At 49.4% G+C, this 22726-nt stretch overlaps 1 protein-coding gene and 1 long non-coding RNA gene across 2 annotated transcripts in view; both read left to right on the top strand.

Annotated features, from left to right (window-relative positions):
• Nucleotides 1–4868: 4868 nt before the first annotated feature.
• MAP6D1 (MAP6 domain containing 1) lies at nt 4869–5361 on the top strand (the record flags this gene model as incomplete). Its single annotated transcript, XM_039914169.1, has 1 exon — nt 4869–5361. A coding segment is annotated over exon 1 (366 nt), but the record flags the coding sequence as incomplete, so codon positions are not given.
• Nucleotides 5362–5382: 21 nt separating this feature from the next.
• Nucleotides 5383–22726, top strand: part of LOC114817864 — a 30615-nt gene continuing 13271 nt past the window's right edge. Inside the window, exon 1 of the long non-coding RNA XR_003765733.2 lies at nt 5383–5492. This is a non-coding gene — a long non-coding RNA (uncharacterized LOC114817864). The remainder of the gene's footprint in view (nt 5493–22726) is intronic.

The following is a 22726-nucleotide window of genomic DNA, read 5'->3' on the forward strand; positions in this document are numbered from 1 at the left end:
GTTGGTAGACACGTTCCCTGCCCACAGGGAGCTTAGAGTCTAGGAGAGACCAGAAGGGAAATAAGAAAGGCCAAAGGAAACATAAGTTAAGCTTCGATCCCCCACGGCCCAGCATACACGGAGCGGGCCAGGAGCAAGGGCCGTTTCATGTCACCGTAAGAATATTAAACATCGATAGCATTTTTAGTTCATTATGGGAATTCTTGAAAATACATCACTGTGGGCAGGGCCAACTGCTGAGAAATTGCCACACACTATAAAAACTTGAACCCTTGGAGCCAGACTCGTTCTTCAAACTTGAAGATGCTGCTTCTGCAGGTGAAGTTCTCCCACAGTGCATCGTGTGTCTGCAGCTAAAACTGCTAACCTGAAACCTGCTGTCCTGTCCACCCTACGCACATGTGAATATTCTTGTTATGGCATTTGTGGCTTGCCTCACCTGGCGGTGTTGCACCTCACTTTCACCTCCTAGCCTTCCAATCCCCGGAATTTCTGTTAAAAGCCATTTCTTTCTTGATCACAGTTTACTGTCCGTCGCTCTCCCCATTTTTGGTTGGGATCCCACATTGTCTGAAACTTTACTTTATGTCCATAAAATGTTTCCTCTGAGCCCCAGGTTACTTTTCTTAATCCTATAGGGCCTAGATTGGGTTTTTATACTGCCTTTCACCCAAGGCACTCCAAAATTATTTCATAGGCTCACAGCCAGGCTGTAATCCATCCATCAGTGGTATTTATTGAGCACTTTATATGCAGAGTACTGTATTAAGCTCTTGGGAGAACACAACCGAATGAGCAGATGTATTCCCTGCAGATGTATTCCCTGCCCATAACGAGTTGTAAGGTAGGGGAGGAGCAGTAATTAACCAAGGAAATGAATTCCTTAGGCCAGGGGAATGAGTTACACGGGCACTGTGTCATTTGTTAAGTCAGTCTGCCCAGAGCTAAAGTTGCCCTGTATCCCAGTGTGGAGGAAGAGGTCTTTGGCTTCTTGGAAAGGACAGAGAGGAGGAGAAATTTATACCTTCTGGCTCATCTTAATTCCTAAAATTTCCTTTGGCTGGTGGTTGAAGATGGGGTTTAGGAACTGTTAAAAAACAACAGCAAAAACTCAGTGTATTATTAATCTAGGCAGATTCATTTCCTATGTAACAGTGGGAGGATAAAAAATCTCCCTCAGTACTGATGTATTGTCTTTAGTGAAATGGAATTAAAATTTGAGGTTGATAAGAGTTTGGAACATCAGCCTCTCCTCCCACACTTTTGTGCGAAGGCTTTGACTCTGGAGTAAACATGGAAATGCGAAGGTTTTCCCTGGCTTTCTTTTTCTTTCATTCAATCGTATTTATTGAGCACTTACTGTGTGCAGAGCACTGTGCTAAGCGCTTGGAATGTACAATTCGACCACAGAGACAATCCCTGCCCCACAACGGGCTCACTAATTTGGAAAAGAGGAACACCATGTAATTCATGATATTTCTTTTTGAAAGGGGGTGGGCTTTTGGTGTCAGTATGTATCTCAGATGACGATTCTCATCTTGTCTTATACTGTCGAGTCGTCTCCGACCCATAGCGACACCATGGACAGATCGCCCCGCCTCCATCTGCAATCATTCTGGCAGTGGATCCTTTGAGTTTTTAGTCCTGGATTAATAAAAAAGACTAATGACCCCCGAAGAGGGATGTCTCCCTTTCCTTCTCACCCTCTTCGAATCGAGATAAGGCCAAATGTTATGGGCTGTGAAACCAGGAGGATGGCGGCGGTGTTGTCTACGGCAGTAGGAAAGCAGCGTGGTTTAGTGGAAAGTGCTTGGGTTTGGGAGTCACAGACGAGAGGTGGGTTCTAGTTATGGCTTCGCCACTTGTCTGTGTGACCTTGGAAAAGCCACTTAACTTCTCTGTGCCTCAGTTTCCTCATCTGTAAAACGAGGATGAAGACTGTGAGCCCCATATGGGACAAAATGATTGATTACCTTGTATTAACTCCAGCGCTTAGGATAGTGCTTGGCAGTAAGCGCTTAACAAATATTGTCATTATTATTATTAAAATCAGGGGGAGGCCAGGGTTTGGGTGGGAAGATGAGTTCTCCTGGCTTCCCAGTCCCCCCTCCTTAAGAACAACAATAATAATAATAATAATTATGGTACTTGTTAAGCACTTACTCTGGGCCGAGCACTGTTCTAAGCACGGGGATAGAGACAAGGTCATCAGGTTGTCCCACGTGGGGCTCACACTCTTCATCCCCATTTTCCAGATGAGGTCACTGAGGCCCAGAGAAGTGAAGCAGCTTGCCCAAGGTACACAGCAGACAAGTGGTGGAACGGGCATTAGAACCCACATCCTCTGACTCCCAAGCCTGGGCTCTTTCCACTAAGCCCACGCTGCCTTTACTTCCGGTCCCCTGCCCGCATTGTACTTTCCAAGCAGTTAGTGCAGTGCTCTACAGTAAGCAGAGGTTGTGGATTCTAATCCCACCTCTGCCACTTGTCAGCTGTGTGACTTTGGGCAAATCACTTAAAATTTCTCTGGGCCTTGGTTACCTCATCTGACAAATGGGGATGAATAACAATAATAATAATAATGTTGGTATTTGTTAAGCGCTTACTATGTGCTGAGCACTGTTCTAAGCGCTGAGGTAGATACAGGGTAATCAGGTTGTTCCACGTGAGGCTCACAGTCTTCATCCCCATGTTCCAGATGGGGTCACTGAGGCACTGAGAAGTGAAGTGACTGGCCCAAGGTCACCCAGCTGACAGGTGGCGGAGCTGGAATTAGAACCCACGACCTCTGACTCCTAAGCCGGGGCTCTTTCCACTGAGCCACGCTGCTTCTCTGAAGACTGTGAGCCCCACGTGGGACAACCTGATGATCTTCTATATATCCTGGAGCTTAGAACAGCACTTGGCACATAGTAGGTGCTTAAGAAATAAGACTGTGAGCCCATCATTGGGCAGGGATTGTCTCTATCTGTGGCTGAATTGTACATTTCAAGCACTTAGTATAGTGCTCTGCACATAGTAAGCGCTCAATAAATACTATTGAATGAATGAATGCCATTATATTAGTAAGGGCTCAATAAATACCCATCAGTGGGCAGGGACTGTCCCTATCTGTTGCCGAATCGACTATTCCAAGTGCTTAGTACAGTTCTCTGCACATAGTAAGCAGTCAATAAATAGTACTGAATGAATGAAGAAATGCCATTATTATTAGTAAGGGCTCAATAAATACCCGTCATTGGGCAGGGATGGTCTCTATCTGTTGCCGCATGGTCCTTTCCAAGGGCTAAGTACAGTGCTCTGCACATAGTAAGCGCTCAATAAATACTATAGAATGAACGAAGAAATGCTATTATTATTAGGAAGGGCTCAATAAATACCCGTCATTGGGCAGGGATGGTCTCTATCTGTTGCCGCATGGTCCTTTCCAAGGGCTTAGTACAGTGCTCTGCACATAGTAAGCAGTCAATAAATAGTACTGAATGAATGAACAAATGCCATTATTATTTGTAAGGGCTCAATAAATACCCATCATTGGGCAGGGATGGTCCCTATCTGTTGCCGAATTGTCTATTCCAAGCGCTTAGTACAGCGCTCTGCCATAGTAAGCAGTCAAAAAATAGTACTGAATAAATGAAAGAAGAAATGCCATTATTAATAGTAAGGGCTCAATAAATACCCGTCATTGGGCAGGGATGGTCTCTATCTGTTGCCGCACGGTCCTCTCCAAGGGCTTAGCACAGTGCTCTGCACTTAGTAAGGGCTCAATAAATAGTATTGAGTGAATAAATAGAATTGAATAAAGGGGTGAAGGCTGGCTGGGTGAGTGGGTGGGTGGCTGCCCCTCCGCCGCGGGCCTGTGCCCGGGCCAAAATCAGGAGGTCATGGGTTCTAATCCCGCCTCTGCCACCTGTCCGCTCTGCGGCCTTGGGCAAGTCACTTCACTGTGCCTCAGTTCCCTCATCTATAAAATAGGGATTCAGGCTGTGAGCCCCTTGCGGGTCAGGGAGCAGGACCCCGGGAGCCCCCCCCTCCCGAAATCCCTTGTCCCGGGAGGGAGGAGCAGCGGCAGGAGGAGGAGGGAGGAGGGAGGAGGGAGGATGGCTGGCTGGCGCGGAGGAGGGGAGCCGAGCCCCCTGCTCTGCAGCTGTGCGCGCCGGAGCCCTCCTGGCAGCGACAGCCCACAGTCCGACCCCCGGCGGCCCGCGGGCAAGGGGGCCACAGCCGGACCTGCCCCCCGGACCAGCCGCTGCCCTGCAAGACGCACCGACCGCCCCACGGGGCAGGGGGCAGGGGCAGGGGGCACGGACCGACGGGCAGCGACCGACCCTCTGCCCACCCGCCTAGGGGGATCGGCCGTCACAGACCCGCCGACTACGCAGCAGCAGCAGCAGCAGCAAGTGCAGCACAAAAAGCAGGCTGAGCAGCAGCAGCAGTAAGAGCCAGATTGGCAGCAGCAGCAGCAGTAAGAGCAAGATTGGCAGCAGCAGCAGCAGGAGCAGGAGCAGCAGCAGCAGGGTTGGCAGCGGCAGCAGCAAGAGCAGAAGTGGCAGCGCTTGCAGCAGCAAGTGCAGCACAAAAAGCAGGCTGAGCAGCAGCAGTAAGCGCAAGATCGGCAGCAGCAGCATTAAGAACCAGATTGGCAGCAGCAACAGAAGGGTTGGCAGCGCTTGCGGCAGCAGCAAGAGCAGAAGTGGCGGCGCTTGCAGCAGCAGCGGCAGGGTTGGCAGCGGCAGCAAGAGGGGCAGCAGCAAGAACAGGGTTGGCAGCAGCAGCAGAAGTAGCAGCGCTTGCGGCAGCAGGAGCAGAAGTAGCAGCGCTTGCAGCAGCAGCAGCAGGGGCAGAAGTGGCAGCGCTTGCAGCAGCAGCAAGAGCGGAGGTGGCAGCGCCTGCAGCAGCAGCTGCAGCAGCAGCAAGGGCAGAGGTGCAGCGCCCGCAGCAGCAAGAACAAGGTCGGCAGGAGCGGCGTCGGGAGGAGCGGCCTCGTGGGGCGCCATGGCCTGGCCGTGCATCAGCCGGGTGTGCTGCCTGGCCCGCTTCTGGAACCAGCTGGACAAGTCGGACCTGTCGGTGCCGCTGACCCTCCACAACTACTCGGACATCGAGGGGCCGGCGGAGGGCGGGCCGGCGGAGGGCGGGCCGGCCCGGCGTCCCGACCCCGCTGCAGCCGCTCCCGGGCGGTCGCGGAGGGGCCGGGGGAGCCCGGCCGCCCCGGACCCGCCCTTCGCCGCCGAGACCCAATATCGCCGCGACTTCGGGGGCTGGACCCCGCTCCCGCACAGCGCCCCGCCCGGCGCCGCCCGGGACTGCAGGAGGCTCGGCCTGCCCGCCGCCGCGCATGCGCACGCGCCCCCGCCCCCGCCAGGACCGGCCGCCGCCGCCGTCGCCGCCTCCTCGGCCTCCTCCTCCTCCTCCTCCTCCTCCTCCGCCGGCCTGGGCGTCTACGTGGTAGCCGCCGGGGACCCCCCCGCCGTCGGCACCACGTCCTACAGGTAACGGGGACCCCCCCCCCCCTCCCTCCCCCGAGCCCACCTCCTCCAGGAGCCCTTCGGGATCCCAGCCCGGGCTGGGGACTCAATAATAATGATCGTGTTCAATAATATGAGAAGCAGCGTGGCTCAGTGGAAAGAGCACGGGCTTGGGAGTCAGGGGTCATGGGTTCGACTCCAGACTCTGCCACTTGTCAGCTGGGTGACTGTGGGCCAGTCGCTTCACTTCTCTGGGCCTCAGTGACCTCATCTGGAAAATGGGGATTAACTGTGAGCCCCACGTGGGACAACCTGATTCCCCTGTGTCTACCCCAGCGCTTAGAACAGTGCTCTGCACATAGTAAGCGCTTAACAAATACCAACGTCATTATTACTATTATTAAGCACTTATATGTGCAGATCACTGTTCTGGGGGAGATGCAGGGTCATCAGGTAGTCCCACGTGAGGCTCACGGTTAATCCCCATTTTCCAGATGAGGGAACTGAGGCCCAGAGAAGTGAAGTGACTTGCCCACGGTCACACGGCTGACAAGTGGCAGAGCCGGGAGTCGAACTCATGACCTCCGACTCCCCAGCCCGGGCTCTTTCCACTGAGCCACGCTGCTTCCCAGCGTCAGGGGTCGTGAGTTCCAGTCCCGCTCCCGTCACTTGGCGTTCATGGAGCGTGGGCAGGTCACTTCGCTTCTCTGGGCCTCGGTGATCTCAGCTGGAAAAGGGGGGTGAAGACTGGGAGTCCCATGGGGGACAACCTGATGACCCTCTATCTCCCCCAGAACAGTGCTCTGCACATAGTAAGCGCTTAACAAATACCAACATGATTATTTTCAATGTGCCCCTGGAAAGTCAGAAAACCTCATGAGCCCCTGCCCCCTTACTCTCATTCATTCCGTCATGCAATCGTATTCACTCATAGAGAAGCAGCGTGGTTCAGTGGCAAGAGCCCGGGCTGGGGAGTCACAGGTTCCAATCCCGCCCCTGCCACTTGGCATTCATGGACTGTGGGCAGGTCACTTTGCTTCTCTGGGCCTCAGTTCCCTCATCTGGAGAATGGGGATGAAGACTGGGAGCCTCCCGGGGGACAACCTGAACACCCTGGAGCTACCCCAGCGCTTAGAACAGTGCTCGACACATAGTAAGCACTTAACAAATACCAACATTATTATTATCATCATTGTGCCCCTGGAAAGTCAAAAAACCTCATGAGGCCCCTGCTCCCTTACTCTCCTTCATTCCGTCATGCAATCGTATTCACTCATAGAGAAGCAGAGTGGCTCAGTGGCAAGAGCCCGGGCTGGGGAGTCACAGGTCATGGGTTCTAATCCCGCCTCCGCTGCTTGATAGCTGTGTGACCTCGGGCAAGCCGCTTCACTTCTCTGGGCCCCAGTGACCTCATCTGGAAATTGGGGATGGAGACTGTGAGCCCTAAGTGGGACAACCTCGTTACCTTGTATCTACCCCCGTGCCTAGAAGAGTGCTTGGCACATAGTAAGCGCTTAAGGAAAATGAAAACCAACATTATTCAGTCATTCAGTCGTATTTATTGAGCGCTTAGAGTGTACAGAGCGCTCGGAAAGTACAACTCAGCAACAGAGAGAGACAATCCCTGCCCAGCAACGGGATCACAGTCTTGAGCACTTACTGTGTGCAGAGCGTTGTATTAGTGCTTAGAAAGTACAATTAGGCAACAGAGAGACCATCCCTGCCCAACAAAGGGCTCACGATCTTGAGCGCTTACTCTGTGCAGAGCTCTGTACTAAGCGCTTGGAAAGTACAATTTGGCAACAGAGACAATCCCTGCCCAACAAGGAGCTCAAGGTCTTTAGCTCAAACTGTGTGCACAGCACTGTATTAACCTCTTGGAAAGTACAATTCCACAACGTTCATTCATTCATTCAATAGTATTTATAGAGTGCTTACTATGTGCAGAGCACTGTACTAAGTGCTTGGAATGTACAAATTGGTAACAGAGACAATACCTGCCCAACAAGGAGCTCAAGGTCTTTAGCTCAAACTGTGTGCACAGCACTGTATTAACCTCTTGGAAAGTACAATTCCACAACGTTCATTCATTCATTCAATAGTATTTCTAGAGTGCTTACTATGTGCAGAGCACTGTACTAAGCACTTGGAAAGTACAATTCAAGAGAGATGATCCCTGCCCACAATGGGCTCACGGTCTTGAGCACTTACTATGTGCAGAGCTATGTGCAGAGCACTGTACTGAGCGCTTAAGTACAATTCCGACAACAGAGACAATCCCTGCCCAACAAGGGGCTCACAGTCTTTAGCTCAAACTGTGCGCAGAGCACTATATTAAGTGCTTGGAAAGTACAATTCAGCAACAGAGACAATCCCTGCCCAACAACAGGCTCACAGTCTAGAGCACTTACTGTGTGCAGAGCACTGTACTAAGCGCTTGGGAAGTACAATTCAGCAACAGAGAGAGACGATCCCTGCCCACAGTGGGCACACAGTCTGTAATGGGGGAGACAGATATCCAAACAAGTAAACAGGCATCAATAGCATCAATAAAAATAAATAGAATTATAAATATGTACATATATACAAATCTGTTCCAAGTGCCTCCACAACCAAAAAGTAAATCCCCCCCCCCGCTCCCCTTTTTCTTTTTTAAACACCCAGGCCTAGAGAAGGTAGCCAGAAAGGATTTGCATCATTCAGAAAGAGAGGGAAACAGACCCCGGGGAGTCTGAATAAGTTGTCTGTGATTAGAGGAAATACGGGAAACGAAACTGTGGTAATAATAATAATGGTATTTGTTAAGCACTTAGACATTCTACTAAGTGCTGGGGTGGATACAGGCCATTCGAGTTGGACACAGTCCCTGTCCCACTTGGGGCTCACAGTCTCAATCCCCATTTTACAGATGAGGGAACTGAGGCCCAGTGAAGTGACTTGCCCAACGTCACACGCAGACAAGTGGCGGAACGGAGATTAGAGCCCATGACCTTCCGACTCCCAGGCCCGTGCTCTATCTGCTACATCATGCTCATTATAATAATAATAATCATGAGGATGGTATTTGTTAAACGCTTACCATGTGCCAAGCACTGTTTTAAGTGCTGGGGTGGTTACAGTCTTAATCCCCATTTTACACGATGTGACTGAGGCACAGAGAAGTGAAGTGACTTGCCCAGAGTCACACAGCTGATGTGGAGGATCCAGGATTAGAACCCACAACCTCCGACTCCCAAGCCTGGGTTCTTTCCACTAAGCCACGCTGCTTCTCATGATGCTGATACTGATGATCTGCAATATCAGATCTGTTGTTCCCATTATCAGCTGATGCTGATGCTGTTAATATAGTGTTGATGAGCACGGTATTAACACTTGGGAAAATATGAGTGCGCTCAAGTGTTTAGTATAGTGGTTATCACCCAGAAGCATTCAGGAAATGCCATTAACTGATTTGGATTTGGGTGCCCAGGCTGTCTCTCTTAAGCCAGACTCCAAGCATGATTCAAGCTTTTTTCAAAATAAAAAGCATGAAAAGAGGGAAAAGAAAATGACACACACACACACACATAACAGCAGTTTGTTTTTGACAACTTGTTTGCTTAGAACTGAATTATATATCAATTCAGATGCTCAGTCTTCATATAGTATGAGAAAGGAGTAGATCATGCTTGTGTGCCCAACCAAATTGATGACCAAGTCACCGAAATCCAAGATAATGTGTGGCCGAAACCTAGGAGTCTTTATTTTCCCTGCATAATAAAGTGTTACGGGAAATTAAAATGCTCTGGGCAGTCATTCAAGTTGAGTATATCGTGTCTTTGCAGTCTCTGTTGGATAATTCTCATTTTCCCCTTCTCTCGGCAATTTAATACATCTCTCTGGCACACAAAATCGAATCGACTGCTTCAGACCCATGTTCAGGTAAATTACTAGGTGGGGGTGAATGACCGCCGAGAAGCCGTGATAGACTCTCACGGTCGAATGCCGTTCGCTACCTGCTTAGGGCTCTTCCCTGATATCTGCTGGTCGATAGGTATTTTACGTATCTTCCCGAGCTTGCCTTCCCTCCCACCGGAGTCTAGAAATCACGTTCTACTTATGTAATTATTTGAAGTCCTCGGAGTAGACGTGCTCTCTGAGATGAATCAGTTCTGCATCTCCCCAGTGCAGGAAAAGCTGTCTTGACTACCGTTGTCACCTGATTGGGTGTGAGGTTTAGGACATGAGCAAACACTGCAGAGCCAGACCATTGTGAGCCTTGACTCACTGAAGGCAGCTTCCATTTCTCTTTTAAATGGCATCTGTTAAGTGCTGACCATGTCCTGGATGCTGTCCTGAGCGTTAGGTTAGATACAAGTTGGACACAGTCCGTGTTCCCACATGGGGCTCACGGTCTTCGTGCACATTTTTACAGGTGAGCTGAATGAGGCACAGAGAAGTTAAATGACTTGCCCGAGGTCACAGCGCCGGGACTAGAACCCAGATCCTTTCGACTGCCGGGCCCGTGCTCTATCCACTGGGCAATGCTGCCTCCATTCCTTTTGAGGAGAGATGGGGGACGTTGGTAAAACACAAAGGGCTGTCAGAATACGTAGGGCAATCAGACCGTAGCCCGGTGTGATGGACAAGGGACCAACTGCAGATGCAGTTTAGGAGACGGGATTTGCTGCCGGCTGGTTAAATGTAGACAGAAAGAAAAGACTCCCTTCTCAGTTCCTTCAGCTGAAGGCCGAGAGGAGTTCATGCACCGATGTCCGCGCACTGCATGCCCAATGAGAGGCTGGGGACGAGGAGAGACGTCGCACGGAAAACAGCGTGGCTTAGTGGAAAGAACCTGGCCTTGGGAGTCGGAGGCCATGGGTTTCACTTCACTTCTCTGTGCCTCAGTTCCCTCATCTGTAAAAGGGGGTTTAAGACTGCGAGCCCCACGTGGGACAACCTGGTTACCTTGTATCTACCCCAGCGTTTAGAACAGCGCTTGGCACTTAGTAAGCGCTTCACAAATACCGCCATCGGCATTGTTATTGTTATTATTATTATTACTAAGTCGCCTCTAATCTGAATTTACACAACAGTAGGTGAAATGTGTACCTTCTTGTAATCATTCAATTCATTCAATCGTATTTAGAGAAGCAGCATGGCTCAGTGGAAAGAGCCCGGGCTTGGGAGTCAGAGGTCATGGGTTCTGGTCCCGGCTCTGCCGCTTGCCTGGTGGGTGACTTTGGGCAAGTCACTTCACTTCTCTGTGCTTCAGTTACCTTCTCTGTTAAATGGGGATTGAAACTGTGAGCCCCACGTGGGACAACCTGATCACCTTGTATCCCCCTATCGCTTAGAACAGTAAATATTATTGAACAGTGCTTTGCACGTAGTAAGCACTTAACAAATACCACCATTATTATTATTATCATTATTATTATTTATTGAGTGCTTACTGTGCAAAGCACTGTTCTAAGCGCTTATGTATATTCAGTTAGGTATCTATTTTTACTGCCTAATGATAACGATTCTGGTATTTGTACTATATGCTTACTAGGTACCAATCACTGTACTAACCTCTGGTATATACAGAATAATCCAGTCAGAGACAGGCCCTGTCCCACATGGGGCTCACAGCCTCAGGGGTAAGGAGACCAGGTATTTCATCGACATTTTACAGATGAGGAAACTGAGGCAACAGAAGCTAAGTAACTTGCCCAAGATCACACATCAGACAAGTGGCAGGGCCCCCAGACCATTGCTCTTTCTATTATAATAGTATACTAACATTGGTATTTGTTAAGCACTCACGATACAATATGAGAATGGTCCTTGGATTTTTTTTTATTTTTACTAAAAGTCCCCAAGAGCCTGAAAGCAATTTGGAGAAAGTAGGTGTTTGACCATCTCAGTTAAATGAGGTTCTTTATGTGTCCAACCAATTCAACGACAAATGAAAGAGCTAAGGCTTCTAAATGGCAAAATGGAATGTCACTATAATTTACTCATACCTTTTGAACACTGTGGGCCTTACGCTCCACTTCACTAATGACATATGCGCCTATGCCTCAGTCAAGCCCATCCCTTGCTTGAAAGTTGGGGACTCGGTGCACCTATATAAAGTTTTTTTGTTTGTTTAGAGTTTTTTTATGGTATTTGTTAAGCGCTTACTATAGGCCAGACACTGCTAAGCATTGGGGTAGGTGCAAGGTAATCAATTGGGACACAGTCCGTGTCCCACATGGGGCTTCTTTTTTTTAATCCCTATTTTATAGATGAGGTACCTGTGGTCAGGAGAAGTGAGTTGCCCAGAGGTACATATCTATAATTCTGTTTATACTGGTGCCTGTGTACTTGTTTTGATGTGTATATATAGTTTTATTTATTTATATTGATGCCTCTTTACTTGTGTTGATGTCTGTCTCCCCGCTTCTAGACCGTAAGCCCGGTGTAGGCAGGTATCGTCTCTCTTTATTGCTGAATTGTCCTTTCCAAGCGCTTAGTACAGCTTAGCACTCAATACTATTGAATGAATGAATGAAAAGTGGCAGAACCAGGATTAGAACCCAGGTCCTGACTCCCAGGCCCAGCTCTATCCATGAGGCCTCTCTGTTTCTCCCCTGAAGGACTGGAACAGGAAGTGGAGCAGGCGAGGGAGGGAGAGGATTGACTTTTTGCCAGCAGATAAGTTGATTTATCAATGTCCCAGGGCAGATCCATCAGCAGGCGCTATGCCTAGCCGTAAGCTGTCACTGTCACTCTAGAATGAAGTCCACTTTGGATATTGCCATCTCACATGGTGGGTGACCAGCTCTAGCGGTGATGACCCCCAAGAGATGTCTCCACCCAGGCCGGAAGAACACTCCATGCCCGGAGTTTATGATCTGACTTGAAACTTGCCGTTGCCTTACTGGGAGGGGTAGTTTTTTCAGCAGAGAACAGGAGTGGGGCTCTGGGGCTCAAAGGTCAACAAATGTAGGGATGGGACACCACAGGCCTTTAAAGATTGCCCGGGAAGGGCTCATCCGGTGTAGGAAATGGAATGAATGATTCATACTTACTCTCCCCGTTGGTGCCCAAGCGGGTGCTACCTGTGCCCGCTTCTGGGTGATGAAGGGAGATGAGCCTTCCGGCTGTATTTTTCCTCCCTTGCCCCCCCGGCCCAGGGCAACTAGATGAAGGGGAGCGTTCCAGGCCTGTCTTGGCAGGCTGCCCTCCCTTTGTGACCCAAGACTTTCCCCTCTAGAGGAGCCATCCATGGGATCTCTGGCCGGGAACACCCTGCTTCCTCATATCTGACAGGCAATGACTCTCCCCCGCTTCGAAGCTTCATTGAAGGCACATCTTCTCCAAGAGGCCTTCCCTGACTGAGCCCTCCTTTCCTCTTCTCCCACTCCCTTCTGCATCGCCCTGACTTGCTCCCTTTATTCATCCCCGCTCCCAGCCCCACAGCACTTATTTACATAGCTGTCATTTATTTATTAATATTGATGTCTGTCTTCCCCTCCTCTAGGCTGTAAGCTCATTGTGAACAGAGAATTTATCTGTTCGGTGGTTATAGGAGAAGCAGCACGGCATAGTGGATAGAGCACGGGCCTGGTAGTCAGGAGGCCATGGGTTCCAACCCCGGCTCTGCCATCTGTCTGCTATGCGGCCTTGGGCAAGTCACTTCACTGTGCCTCAATTCCCTCATCTATAAAATGGGGATTCAGACTCTGACCCCCTTGCGGGACAGGGCCTGTGTCCAACTCGATTTGCGTGTAACCACCCCAGAACTTAGCACAGTGCCTGGCACATAGTAAGCGCCTAACAAATGCCACCGTTATTATATCGTACTCTGCCATGTGCTTAGTAATTAATTAATGTTGGTATTTGTTAAGCGCTTACTATGTGCAGAGCACTGTTCTAAGCGCTGGGGTAGATACAGGGTAATCAGGTTGTCCCACGTGAGGCTCACAGTTAATCCCCATTTCACAGTCACACAGCTGACAAGTGACAGAGCCGGGATTCGAGCCCATGACCTCTGACTCCCAAGCCTAGGCTCTTTCCACTGAGCCACACTGCTTCCCCAAGCAGAATACAGTGTACAGTACAGAGTACAGTACAGTGCTCTGCACACAGTACTTCATAAATGCGAATGACTGACTGATAGCTTCTGAGACTAGGCTGGAGCATTTTCCCGATCACCCATTGATAGCTCCCCTCCCGCCCACCTCAGGCAAGTCCCCTCTGAAGCTGCCCAGGCCTGGTACCCTGGAAGGGCGAGCTTCACTGTTGCCTAATGGCACCGCACCGGTGCAGGGGAGGTGGGGAAAGGGCGGGAAGTCGAGGGAGATTTTCCTCCTCCCACCTTCCTAGGCTGGCCCCCAACAGGCTCCGTGGGTCCTGTCGCACGACTCCCTCTGGTCACCGACTGGGAGGCCGCAGGACCTAGAGGCCGTATCTGGACAGAGGTGTAAAGGGTTTGCAAAGAGATCTTCTAGAGGGAAATTCCTCATTGGGATCCCTAACCTGTGCGACCCTAACAAGAGCAGAAATTGCAGTTTGTGGACAACGCCAAATGATCTGCTCCATGTACTGCCTCTGTCTTTCCAGGACCATACTTGGGCTGCATATGCCACTTTAAGACTGTGAGCCTCATGGGGGCAGGGACTGCATCCAACCTGATTAGATTGTGTCTACCCCCGCACTTAGAACAGTGCTTGACACATAGAAAACGCTTAACAAATACCATCATCATTATTGCTATTATTATCACTACCCGATCATGTTAGTTTAAGGCAATCCAGAAGTCAGTACCGGTAGCTCACAGACCCCTTTTGAAGCTCTTGGACACCAGCCCAGTTCCCTCCAGGCGATGCTTGGGGCCCAGGACCGCTGAAGGCCAGCTGGGCGTAGAGCGGTGGGGAGGAGGCCTGTTCCTCACTGACCAGCTTGGGAGAGAAATCAGGCAAAGAGCAGGTTGCTAGTGAAGCAGCGTGGCCTAGTGGAAAGAGCACGGACCCCAGAATCCAGATTCAAGTCGGGGTTCTAATCCCAGCTCTGACACTTGCCTGTGCGTATGACCTTGGGCTAGTCACATAGATTCTGTGTGCCTTAGTTTCCTCATCGATAAAATGGGGATTCGATACCTATTATTAATAATAATAATAATAATGTTATTTGTTAAGCGCTTACTATGTGCAGAGCACTGTTCTAAGTGCTGGGGTAGATGCAGGATAATTAGGTTGTCCCACGTGAGGCTCACATCTTCATCCCCATTTTACAGATGAGGGAACCGAGGCACAGAGAAGTGAAGTGGCTTGCCCACAGTCGCACAGCTGACAGGTGGCAGAGCCGGGATTTGAACCCACGACCTCTGACTCCCAGGCCCGTGCTCTTTCCACTGAGCCACGCTGCTTCACTCCTACTTAGACTGTGAGCCCCATGGGGGACAGGGACTGTTTCCAACCTGATCAGCGCTTAGTACAGTCAGTGCTTAATACAGTCCTTGGCACATTCATTCACTCTGTCAAATGCATTTATTGAGCATTTTCTGTTGGCAAAGCACTTTAATAAGTGCTTGGGAGAGTACAATATAACAGTAAACAGACACGTTCCCTGCCCACAACAAGCGTACTCTCTAGAGGCACGTACGAATCCCTTAACAAATACTCTTATTGCTTCAGATTGAATATTGAATATTTTTATGGGTTTTTGATTTATCATCAGTCAATAAATACGATTGATTCTGTTCTTTCCCTTGGAGCATGGGGCAGCTCCCGGCCTGAGCACACTAGATGCAGTGTATCTTCGAAATGAAGGTGGTAAGGACTTTTGCTCAGACTTAAGGCCAGGCTTCCTTGCTGTTCACCAAGCCCAGCCCCGTGGCTGGGGATATAGTTTGGGAAGGGCTTCTTTTGTCTTGGCTTTTTCCCTCCTTGTGCTCCTTCCTTTCCCCTCTGCCTCCCTCCCTTCCTCATTGCCTGTGGAGGATTCTACATCACTGCAGACCATCAGTCAGCTGAGCCAGTGGCGTGGAGATGTGGAGGGGAGGGAGACCAAAGGAGCGGGGTCAAAGAAAGGAGGGATGGTGGACATGGGGAAAGACACACGACATCGGAGGACTTAGTGAGAGGATCCCTTCGGCCCAGGGGCAGTGCTCGGCAGAGGTGAAGGTGAAGAGCCCACTCCTCAGCTCCCCCGTGGAGTTCATCCCTCTCCAGCAAGTAGAAATTGTTGACTGTCAGCTTTAAGAAGCTCAGTCAGCTCTCACCCCTCTATTCTCCTCATCCACTTCACCTCAGCTCACGTCTTCGTCCCTCCACTGCCAGTTTACTAATTTTGCCTCGCTCTTATCTCTCGCCATAGACCCCTTGCGCATGCCCTCCTTCCTGCCCGGACTTCCCCTGTCCTTCACATCCAGCATCCTCATCTTCAGTCAGTGGTGTCTGATGAGACCTCATTGTGTGAAGAGCACTGTACTAAGCACTTGAGAGAGTAAATATAGTACAGTCTAGTTAGTAAGCATAATCTCCGCTCTCAAAATGCTTACAGTAGGGATTTGAAGATTTGAAGAGATAGTAGGGATTTGAAGACGGGGAGAGTGAGGGGTCTGTTGCATCTGGAAGGGGGTGGGGAGTTCCAGGCCAGAGGGAGGACACGAGCAGCGGGTCAGTGGCGAGACAGGTGAGACGAAGGTACGTAAGTAGGTTCACATTAGAGGAGCAAAGTGTGCCGTCTAGGTTGCAGTAGGAGATGAGTGAGTTTAGGTAGGAACATGTTTACCAACTCTGTTGGATTGTCCTCTCCGAAGTGCTTAGTACAATGCTCTCCACCCAATAAGCACACAGTACATACCACTGATTTACTGAGGGGGGGAGCTGAGGGAGTGTCCTAAAGCTTGTTAAATTACGGCTATTTCTATCATTCATTGAATCAACTGCATTTATTGAGCACATACTCTGTGCAGAGCACTGTACTGAGTGCTCAGGAGAGTACAGAAGAGGTTAAAAAAAAATCCTTGCCCTTACTAGCTAACAGGAGAGACAGAAAGAAAAATTGGCTGATAAGAGGAAATAGAGACTGGAAAGAGGCAAGGTCAGTCAGTATCTCAGCTCCACCACTTGTCTGTCGTTTGACTTGGGCCAGTCACTTCACATCTCTGTGCCTCAGTTACCTCATCTGTAAAATGGGGATTAAGACTGTAGGCTTTGTGTCTACCCCAGCACTCAGTACAGTGCTTGGCAAATAGTAAGCACTTAACAAATGTCAATAGAAAGAAAAGTAAGTGCTTAAATACTTGAATGCATAAATCAGTGTATTCTAAAGTAGTTCTTGTGGCTGTGAATGTCTGAGTGCCGAGGTGAGGAGATGGAATTTGGGATGAAGAGAACTAATTGGGCACATTCCCATCTTGGCTCTGGGATACCAATAAGGTAAATTGTAAATCTTCATGAATTCTTCAAAGAGAAGACCAAAAAGCACTTTAATTTAACAAACTCATTCCAAAGCACCCTCTTGAGAGTGCTCAGGCTTTTAAAAAATTACCCTAATTTTAACTGTTGCATTTGGTCTTTTTTTTGTTCCTTTTCTGAAGATGGAGGAGGAGACCAGAGTGAGGCAAATTCCTCTTTTAATTTCACTTCCTCCAATGAGTTTTCCCCTAGTAATTGGTATTTGGTATTTGTTAAGCGCTTACTATGTGCAGAGCACTATTCTAAGCGCTGGGGGAGAAACAGGGTAATCAGGTTGTCCCACGTGAGGCTCACAGTCTTAATCCCCATTTTACAGATGAGGTAACTGAGGCACGGAGAAATTAAGTGACTTGCCCACAGTCACACAGCTGACAAGTGGCAGAACCGGGATTCGAACCCATGATCTCTGACTCCCAAGCCCGTGCTCTTTCCGCTGAGCCACGTGTCCCAACACCCAGAGCCACCTCGTCCCTTTAGCCAAATCTAGCACTCAAGAATGCATTTGCATCCTTCTTGCTAGTCACGAATGTTTGTCAGCTCAATTTATTTCAACCACGCCATTAGAGCATAAGCTCCTTGAGGGCAGGGAGTGCATCACTGTATTACTCGGTCCTTCCCAAGCACCTCGTCCTGTATGTTGCCTCAAATGGACACTGCTTGAATCTTAGCTAGTTCCTTTGAGCAGCAGCTGCCAATCATATTGAGTTCTGGGTCAATCAGGAGTCATATGCAATATTACCAGGAGGAAAAAAAAAACAACCCAACCTCCACATTGATTTTTTAGGCTGTCTTTGTGGAATTATAATCATAATAATAATAATTGTGGTATTTTTTAAATGCCTGCTATGTGACAAGTAGTACACCAAGGGTTGATACAAGATAATCAGGTCCCATAAGGGGCTCACCATCTAAGTCGGAAGGAGAAAATGGACCACAAAACCTCCCTCGGGTTAGATTTTTAGTAATTAAGCAATCTGGATTTTGCATGATTTAATAAAACTGCAGTTCATCTTGCTCAGCCAATACCTAGTTAGTTAAAAAACAAAACAGCATTCATGCTTTTTTTCCAAATGTCAGTCAACACAGTTTCTTCTTCTAAGGAACAAGACAGAGAATAACTATTTGGTGATAGCAAAGCTGGCATTCTGGACAGATTTGACAAATGTGGTTTTCCAGGACAGAGACTATTAGTACTTATTGACATTTCTAGGAGTAGCTGCCATCAAGATCGATGGTTGCCCTGAAAAGCAATAAAAGGGTGATGTCAAACCTCAGAAGTTCAACAGTCAACCCACTGTCTTTCAGAACCAGATTTATGCTCTAAGCAGGAAAACTGGCTCTGCCTTTGATTTAATGTATAGGCTTCAGTGATGGGCATTTGTTAGGTAATATTTGGCATCACCTCTCCCTCACTAATGACCCATTCGGTGCCAAGCAAGCAAGAGGATTCACGTCCCACGAATTTCAGATTAGTGGCAGGGTCAGTGAGTGAGTGAGGGGGCTGCTTTAATCAGTCAGCCAAATTTATTGAATGCTTACAGTGGGCCGGCACTAAGCGCTTGGGCCCGCCAGTGTGCCACTGTGTCGTAAATAGGTGGGGAACCAGTTTTTCACAATGGATAGGATGGCAGCCCCTGTTCTTTAGCTTCAGTTGAAGAAGGAGCAGAAGCCTTAAATGAATGATGGCTCTGAGATTCCCAAGATTTCAAAGGCAAAACCTCTTTAGTCCCAGGTATATGGAAATGAGGATATGATCCCTGCCCTTGAGGAAATTACAGTCAAGCAGAGGAGACTGACATTAATGTAAACTATAGATGGGAAGAAGTAACAGAGCATAAAGGAAGCGGCATGGCATACCGGAAAGAGCATGGGCCTTGGAGTCGGAGAACATGAGTTCCAGTCCCGGCTCTGCCAGTTGCCTGCTGTGTGACCTTGGGTAAGTCACTTGACTTCTCGGGGCCTCAGTTTCCTCAACTGTAAAATGGGGATTCGGTGCCTGTTCTCCCTCCTACCTAGATTGTGAGCCCCATGTGGGACGGGGATTGTGTCTGACCTAATTGACCCGTACCTACCCCAGCACTTAGAACAGTGTTTGTCCCATGTTAAGTGCTTAACACGTACCATTAAAAAAAAGTTATGGATGCAAGTTTCAGATACAAGGGATGGCGCGGGATGTCTTAACACCTAAGTGCTTAGGTGGTGCAGAATTGCTCAAGTTTCAGGAAGGGAGATCATAAGTGGGGAGTTTGAGATGAATTGGGGGAGGCCTCCTGGAGGAGATGTGCTCTCAGACGGGCCTTGTTCTGGGGCGATCGGAGGTCTGTCGAATGTGAAGGGGGAGGGAGTTCCAGGCAGAGGGAAGAGTGAACAAGAGGTTTGTGGTGCGAGAGATGAGAACGAAACCCAGTGAGTAAGTTAGCCTGTGAGGGATGAAACATATAAACATGGAGTTGGGGATAAGTAGAAGGGAGAGAGCTGATTGAGGACCTTGAAGTTGCTGCTTGACAAATGGCCAGAGACTGAAAATTCTTAAGGAGTGAGGAGGTATGTGTAGAATGCTTTTTGAGAAAAATGATCCAGGTCACAGAGTGGACAGTGAACTGGGGAGGGAAGAGAGGGGAGGAGGCTGATGCAGTAGTCACGCCGGAATCTAACGAGTTCCTGGACCAGTTGGCGGCTCCTTGGACGGAGAGGAAGAGGCAGATTCCGGAAATGTCAGAAGGGAGAACTGACAGGATTTAGTGACAGACTGAATCTGGGGATTGAAAGAGAGGGAGGAGTGAAGGGAAATGCCAAGGTTGTGGGTTTGAGAGATAAGGAGGAAGGTGGGCAACTGGGATGGGAAAGTAAGGAGGAGGGGAAGATTTGGGGATGATGACAAAGTCAGTTTTAGGCATGTTGAACTTGAGCTGCAGGCATAACATCCATAAAGAGAAGCCCTGAAAGCAAGAGGAAATATGGGATAGCAGAGGAGAGGTCAGCCTTAGTGAGATAGATTTGAAAATCATTTGTGAAGAGGTGGTAGGTTGAGCTCCTGAAATAGGTGAGCGCCCTAAGGAAGTGATGGACAAGGGAAGGAGACCCAGGACGTAGCCTTGAGAGACACCTACATTTAGAGAGGCAGAGAAGAGCTGGAGAAAGACACGGAGTGCGATCAGCCAGCGAATGAAGAGGGGGACCAGGAGAGGACAGTGTCAGAAAAAAACATTGTTAGTCTTTCCCAGCGAAGGGAGTAGTCATCAGTGTCAGAGGCAGCCAAATGGTTGAGGAAGATGAGGGCGGAGTAGAGTATGTTAAGATTAGGCAGGAAGGGAAGGAGGCCATCGGAGAATTTTGCAAAGACCCAAGATGGAGAGCAGGATGGTGGGAGAGACATCAAAGTCACTTAAAAAATTGGAGGTCAGGAGGCAGTAGATGGCTGACTGCTACATGTCATTGTAGAGGCAGGTGATATGGCCTTCAAAAGAAGAGCAGGTGAAGGATGGCTGGAGGACGTGGAGTGCTGTGAAAGCATCGGGGGTTGAGGAGCAGGTCAGCCGGAAAATCAATCAAATGGTATTTACTGAGCACTTATTGTGTGCAGAGCACTGAACTAATTTCATGGGAGAGTACAGCGCAGTGGAGACGATAGATACGTTGGTATAGAGCAGCAGGAGTGAAGTGAGCCAGGTCTGTCTCAGTGATGGCAAAGAGGACCTGTGACTGGGGGAGGAGGAGGTCAAGGGGGAACTGATGATTGCTCGTGATGCAGCTGGATTTCCACAGGCTGCATTTAGACAGGCCAGTCTAGGCCAGTGATGGTGAGGCTAGATGGGAGTGAGCTGAGATGATGCTGGAAATAGATACGTGTGTGTGAGAGAGTGTGTGTGTGTAATAATAATAATAATGTTGGTATTTGTTAAGCGCTTACTATGTGCCGAGCACTGTTCTAAGCGCTGGGGTAGACACAGGGGAATCAGGTTGTCCCACGTGGGGCTCACAGTCTTCATCCCCATTTTACAGATGAGGTAACTGAGGCACCGAGAAGTTAAGTGACTTGCCCAAAGTCACACAGCTGACAAATGGCCAAGCCGGGATTGTCTTGGCAGACACATAGTGTGTCTATGTGTTGTGTGTATTGTGTTGTGTGAAAGCCTAAACTCCTGAGCATTTTAGTTCACGTTGCAGCTTTGGTGAAATTTGAAAACATTTCTGTAAAAATAAATTCCCAAATTCCTTGTTCTCTTCAGAGGGAGGTCAACCTGAGTGTGGCAAGGAGGCGTGGGGGAGGGGGGTTGGACTCCAAGCCAAGGAAACGGTGCTGTTACCATGGTGATCTGTTTTCTTCAGTCCTGGACATTGTGAGAATTGAGCTGCCAGAACAGTGTCGCCCACTCACCTACTGCCGGGACCCACGCTGCTCCAATCCTGCCCCTCCTCAGGGGGACCCCTTGGGCCCCCATCCATTCTAGGGTGCCCTGTGCCAAGAGGGGAACCGCACATCGGTGAAAATGCCCACTGTCAGGTGGAACTGCAGAATGGCATGCCCAGTTGGATGAAAGCTCTTTCCAAAAGAAGCAGAGTGGCTTAGTGGATAGAGCACGGGCCTGGAAGTCAGAAGGACCTGGGTTTTAATCCCGGTCCTGCCACTTGTCTGCTATGTGGTCTTGGACAAATCACGTAAGTTCTCTCTACCTTAGTTACCTCATCTGTAAAATGGGGATTAAGACTGTGAGCCCCAAGTGAGACAGGGACTGCGTCCAACCCGATTGGTCTGTATCCACCCCAGTGCTTAGTACAGTGCCTGGCACATAGTAAGCACTTAACAAATACCATTATTATTATTATTTGGTGGCAGCTGCAGGGCAAGGCAGCCACAGCCCCCTGCTTGAGCTGTTCCACTTAGAACTGAGTGTATGTGTGTGGCGGGCGGTGGGGAGAGGGGAGGAATGGCACTGGTGGGAAGCCAACCTAATGGCAAGCCATTGGCTGTGGGGTTCACTTTCCATCCTGGGGTGAGTGCCCCATCTTGTGATTCCCCCAGTCAAATCAGAGAGACCCTCCAGGTAGCTCGTCTCTGCCCGGAGATCTTTGGCAGGAAGCCACATAAATATCCTTTCCCCTGCTTGTAATTTGTTCCGGCATCTGACTCCCTTGCTAAAGTGTAAGCTCCTTGTGGGCAGGGATGATGTCTACTAACACTGTTGTAATCTCCCAAGAGGTTAGTAAACGGGTGCTGTGCACACAGTAGGTGCTCAGTAAATAACATGGAATGATTGATTGATGGGGCCCTTCATCTGCCTTTGCTAATGAAGAGCCCCCGGAGTTATCTTGGGAGCATTGCCAGCCCCTAGTTCTAGTAGGCTTTTTTTGCATGGTGTTCTGCATACTTTGCTGCTGATTTATACCACCAGGCACAGTTTACCTGAGATCTGAGCTCTCCAAAGGAACAATAGCAGATTTCTCCAGCGGGGCCCCCTTGATCTTGCCTTCAGTCTCCAGCACCTTGAATTTAAACCCAAGTGAAATGAGCAGCCTTCCACCCCGCCTTCCTCCCTGCCCCCCACCCCCACACCATACCTCTTTACTGCACCCAGGAGCCCCTAGAGGGACCCTGTCAATCAGTGGTATTTATTGAGTGCTTGCTGTGTGCAGAGCACTGTACTAAACACTTGGGAAAATAGAGTACAGCGGAGTTGGTGGGTGTGGGCCCTGCCCACATGAAGCTGATAGTCTAAAGAAGGTGGCAGTGGATCCCAGCCTGCAGAGGGCAGGGAAGAGGCAGGAGACGGCAGGACGTTCCGAGTGTGAGAGCTCTGGGGAGTCTCTGGAGGATGAAGGGAG

This window comes from Ornithorhynchus anatinus, chromosome 1 (assembly GCF_004115215.2).
Source record: "Ornithorhynchus anatinus isolate Pmale09 chromosome 1, mOrnAna1.pri.v4, whole genome shotgun sequence".
In the NCBI taxonomy this organism is placed as follows: Eukaryota; Metazoa; Chordata; class Mammalia; order Monotremata; family Ornithorhynchidae; genus Ornithorhynchus; species Ornithorhynchus anatinus.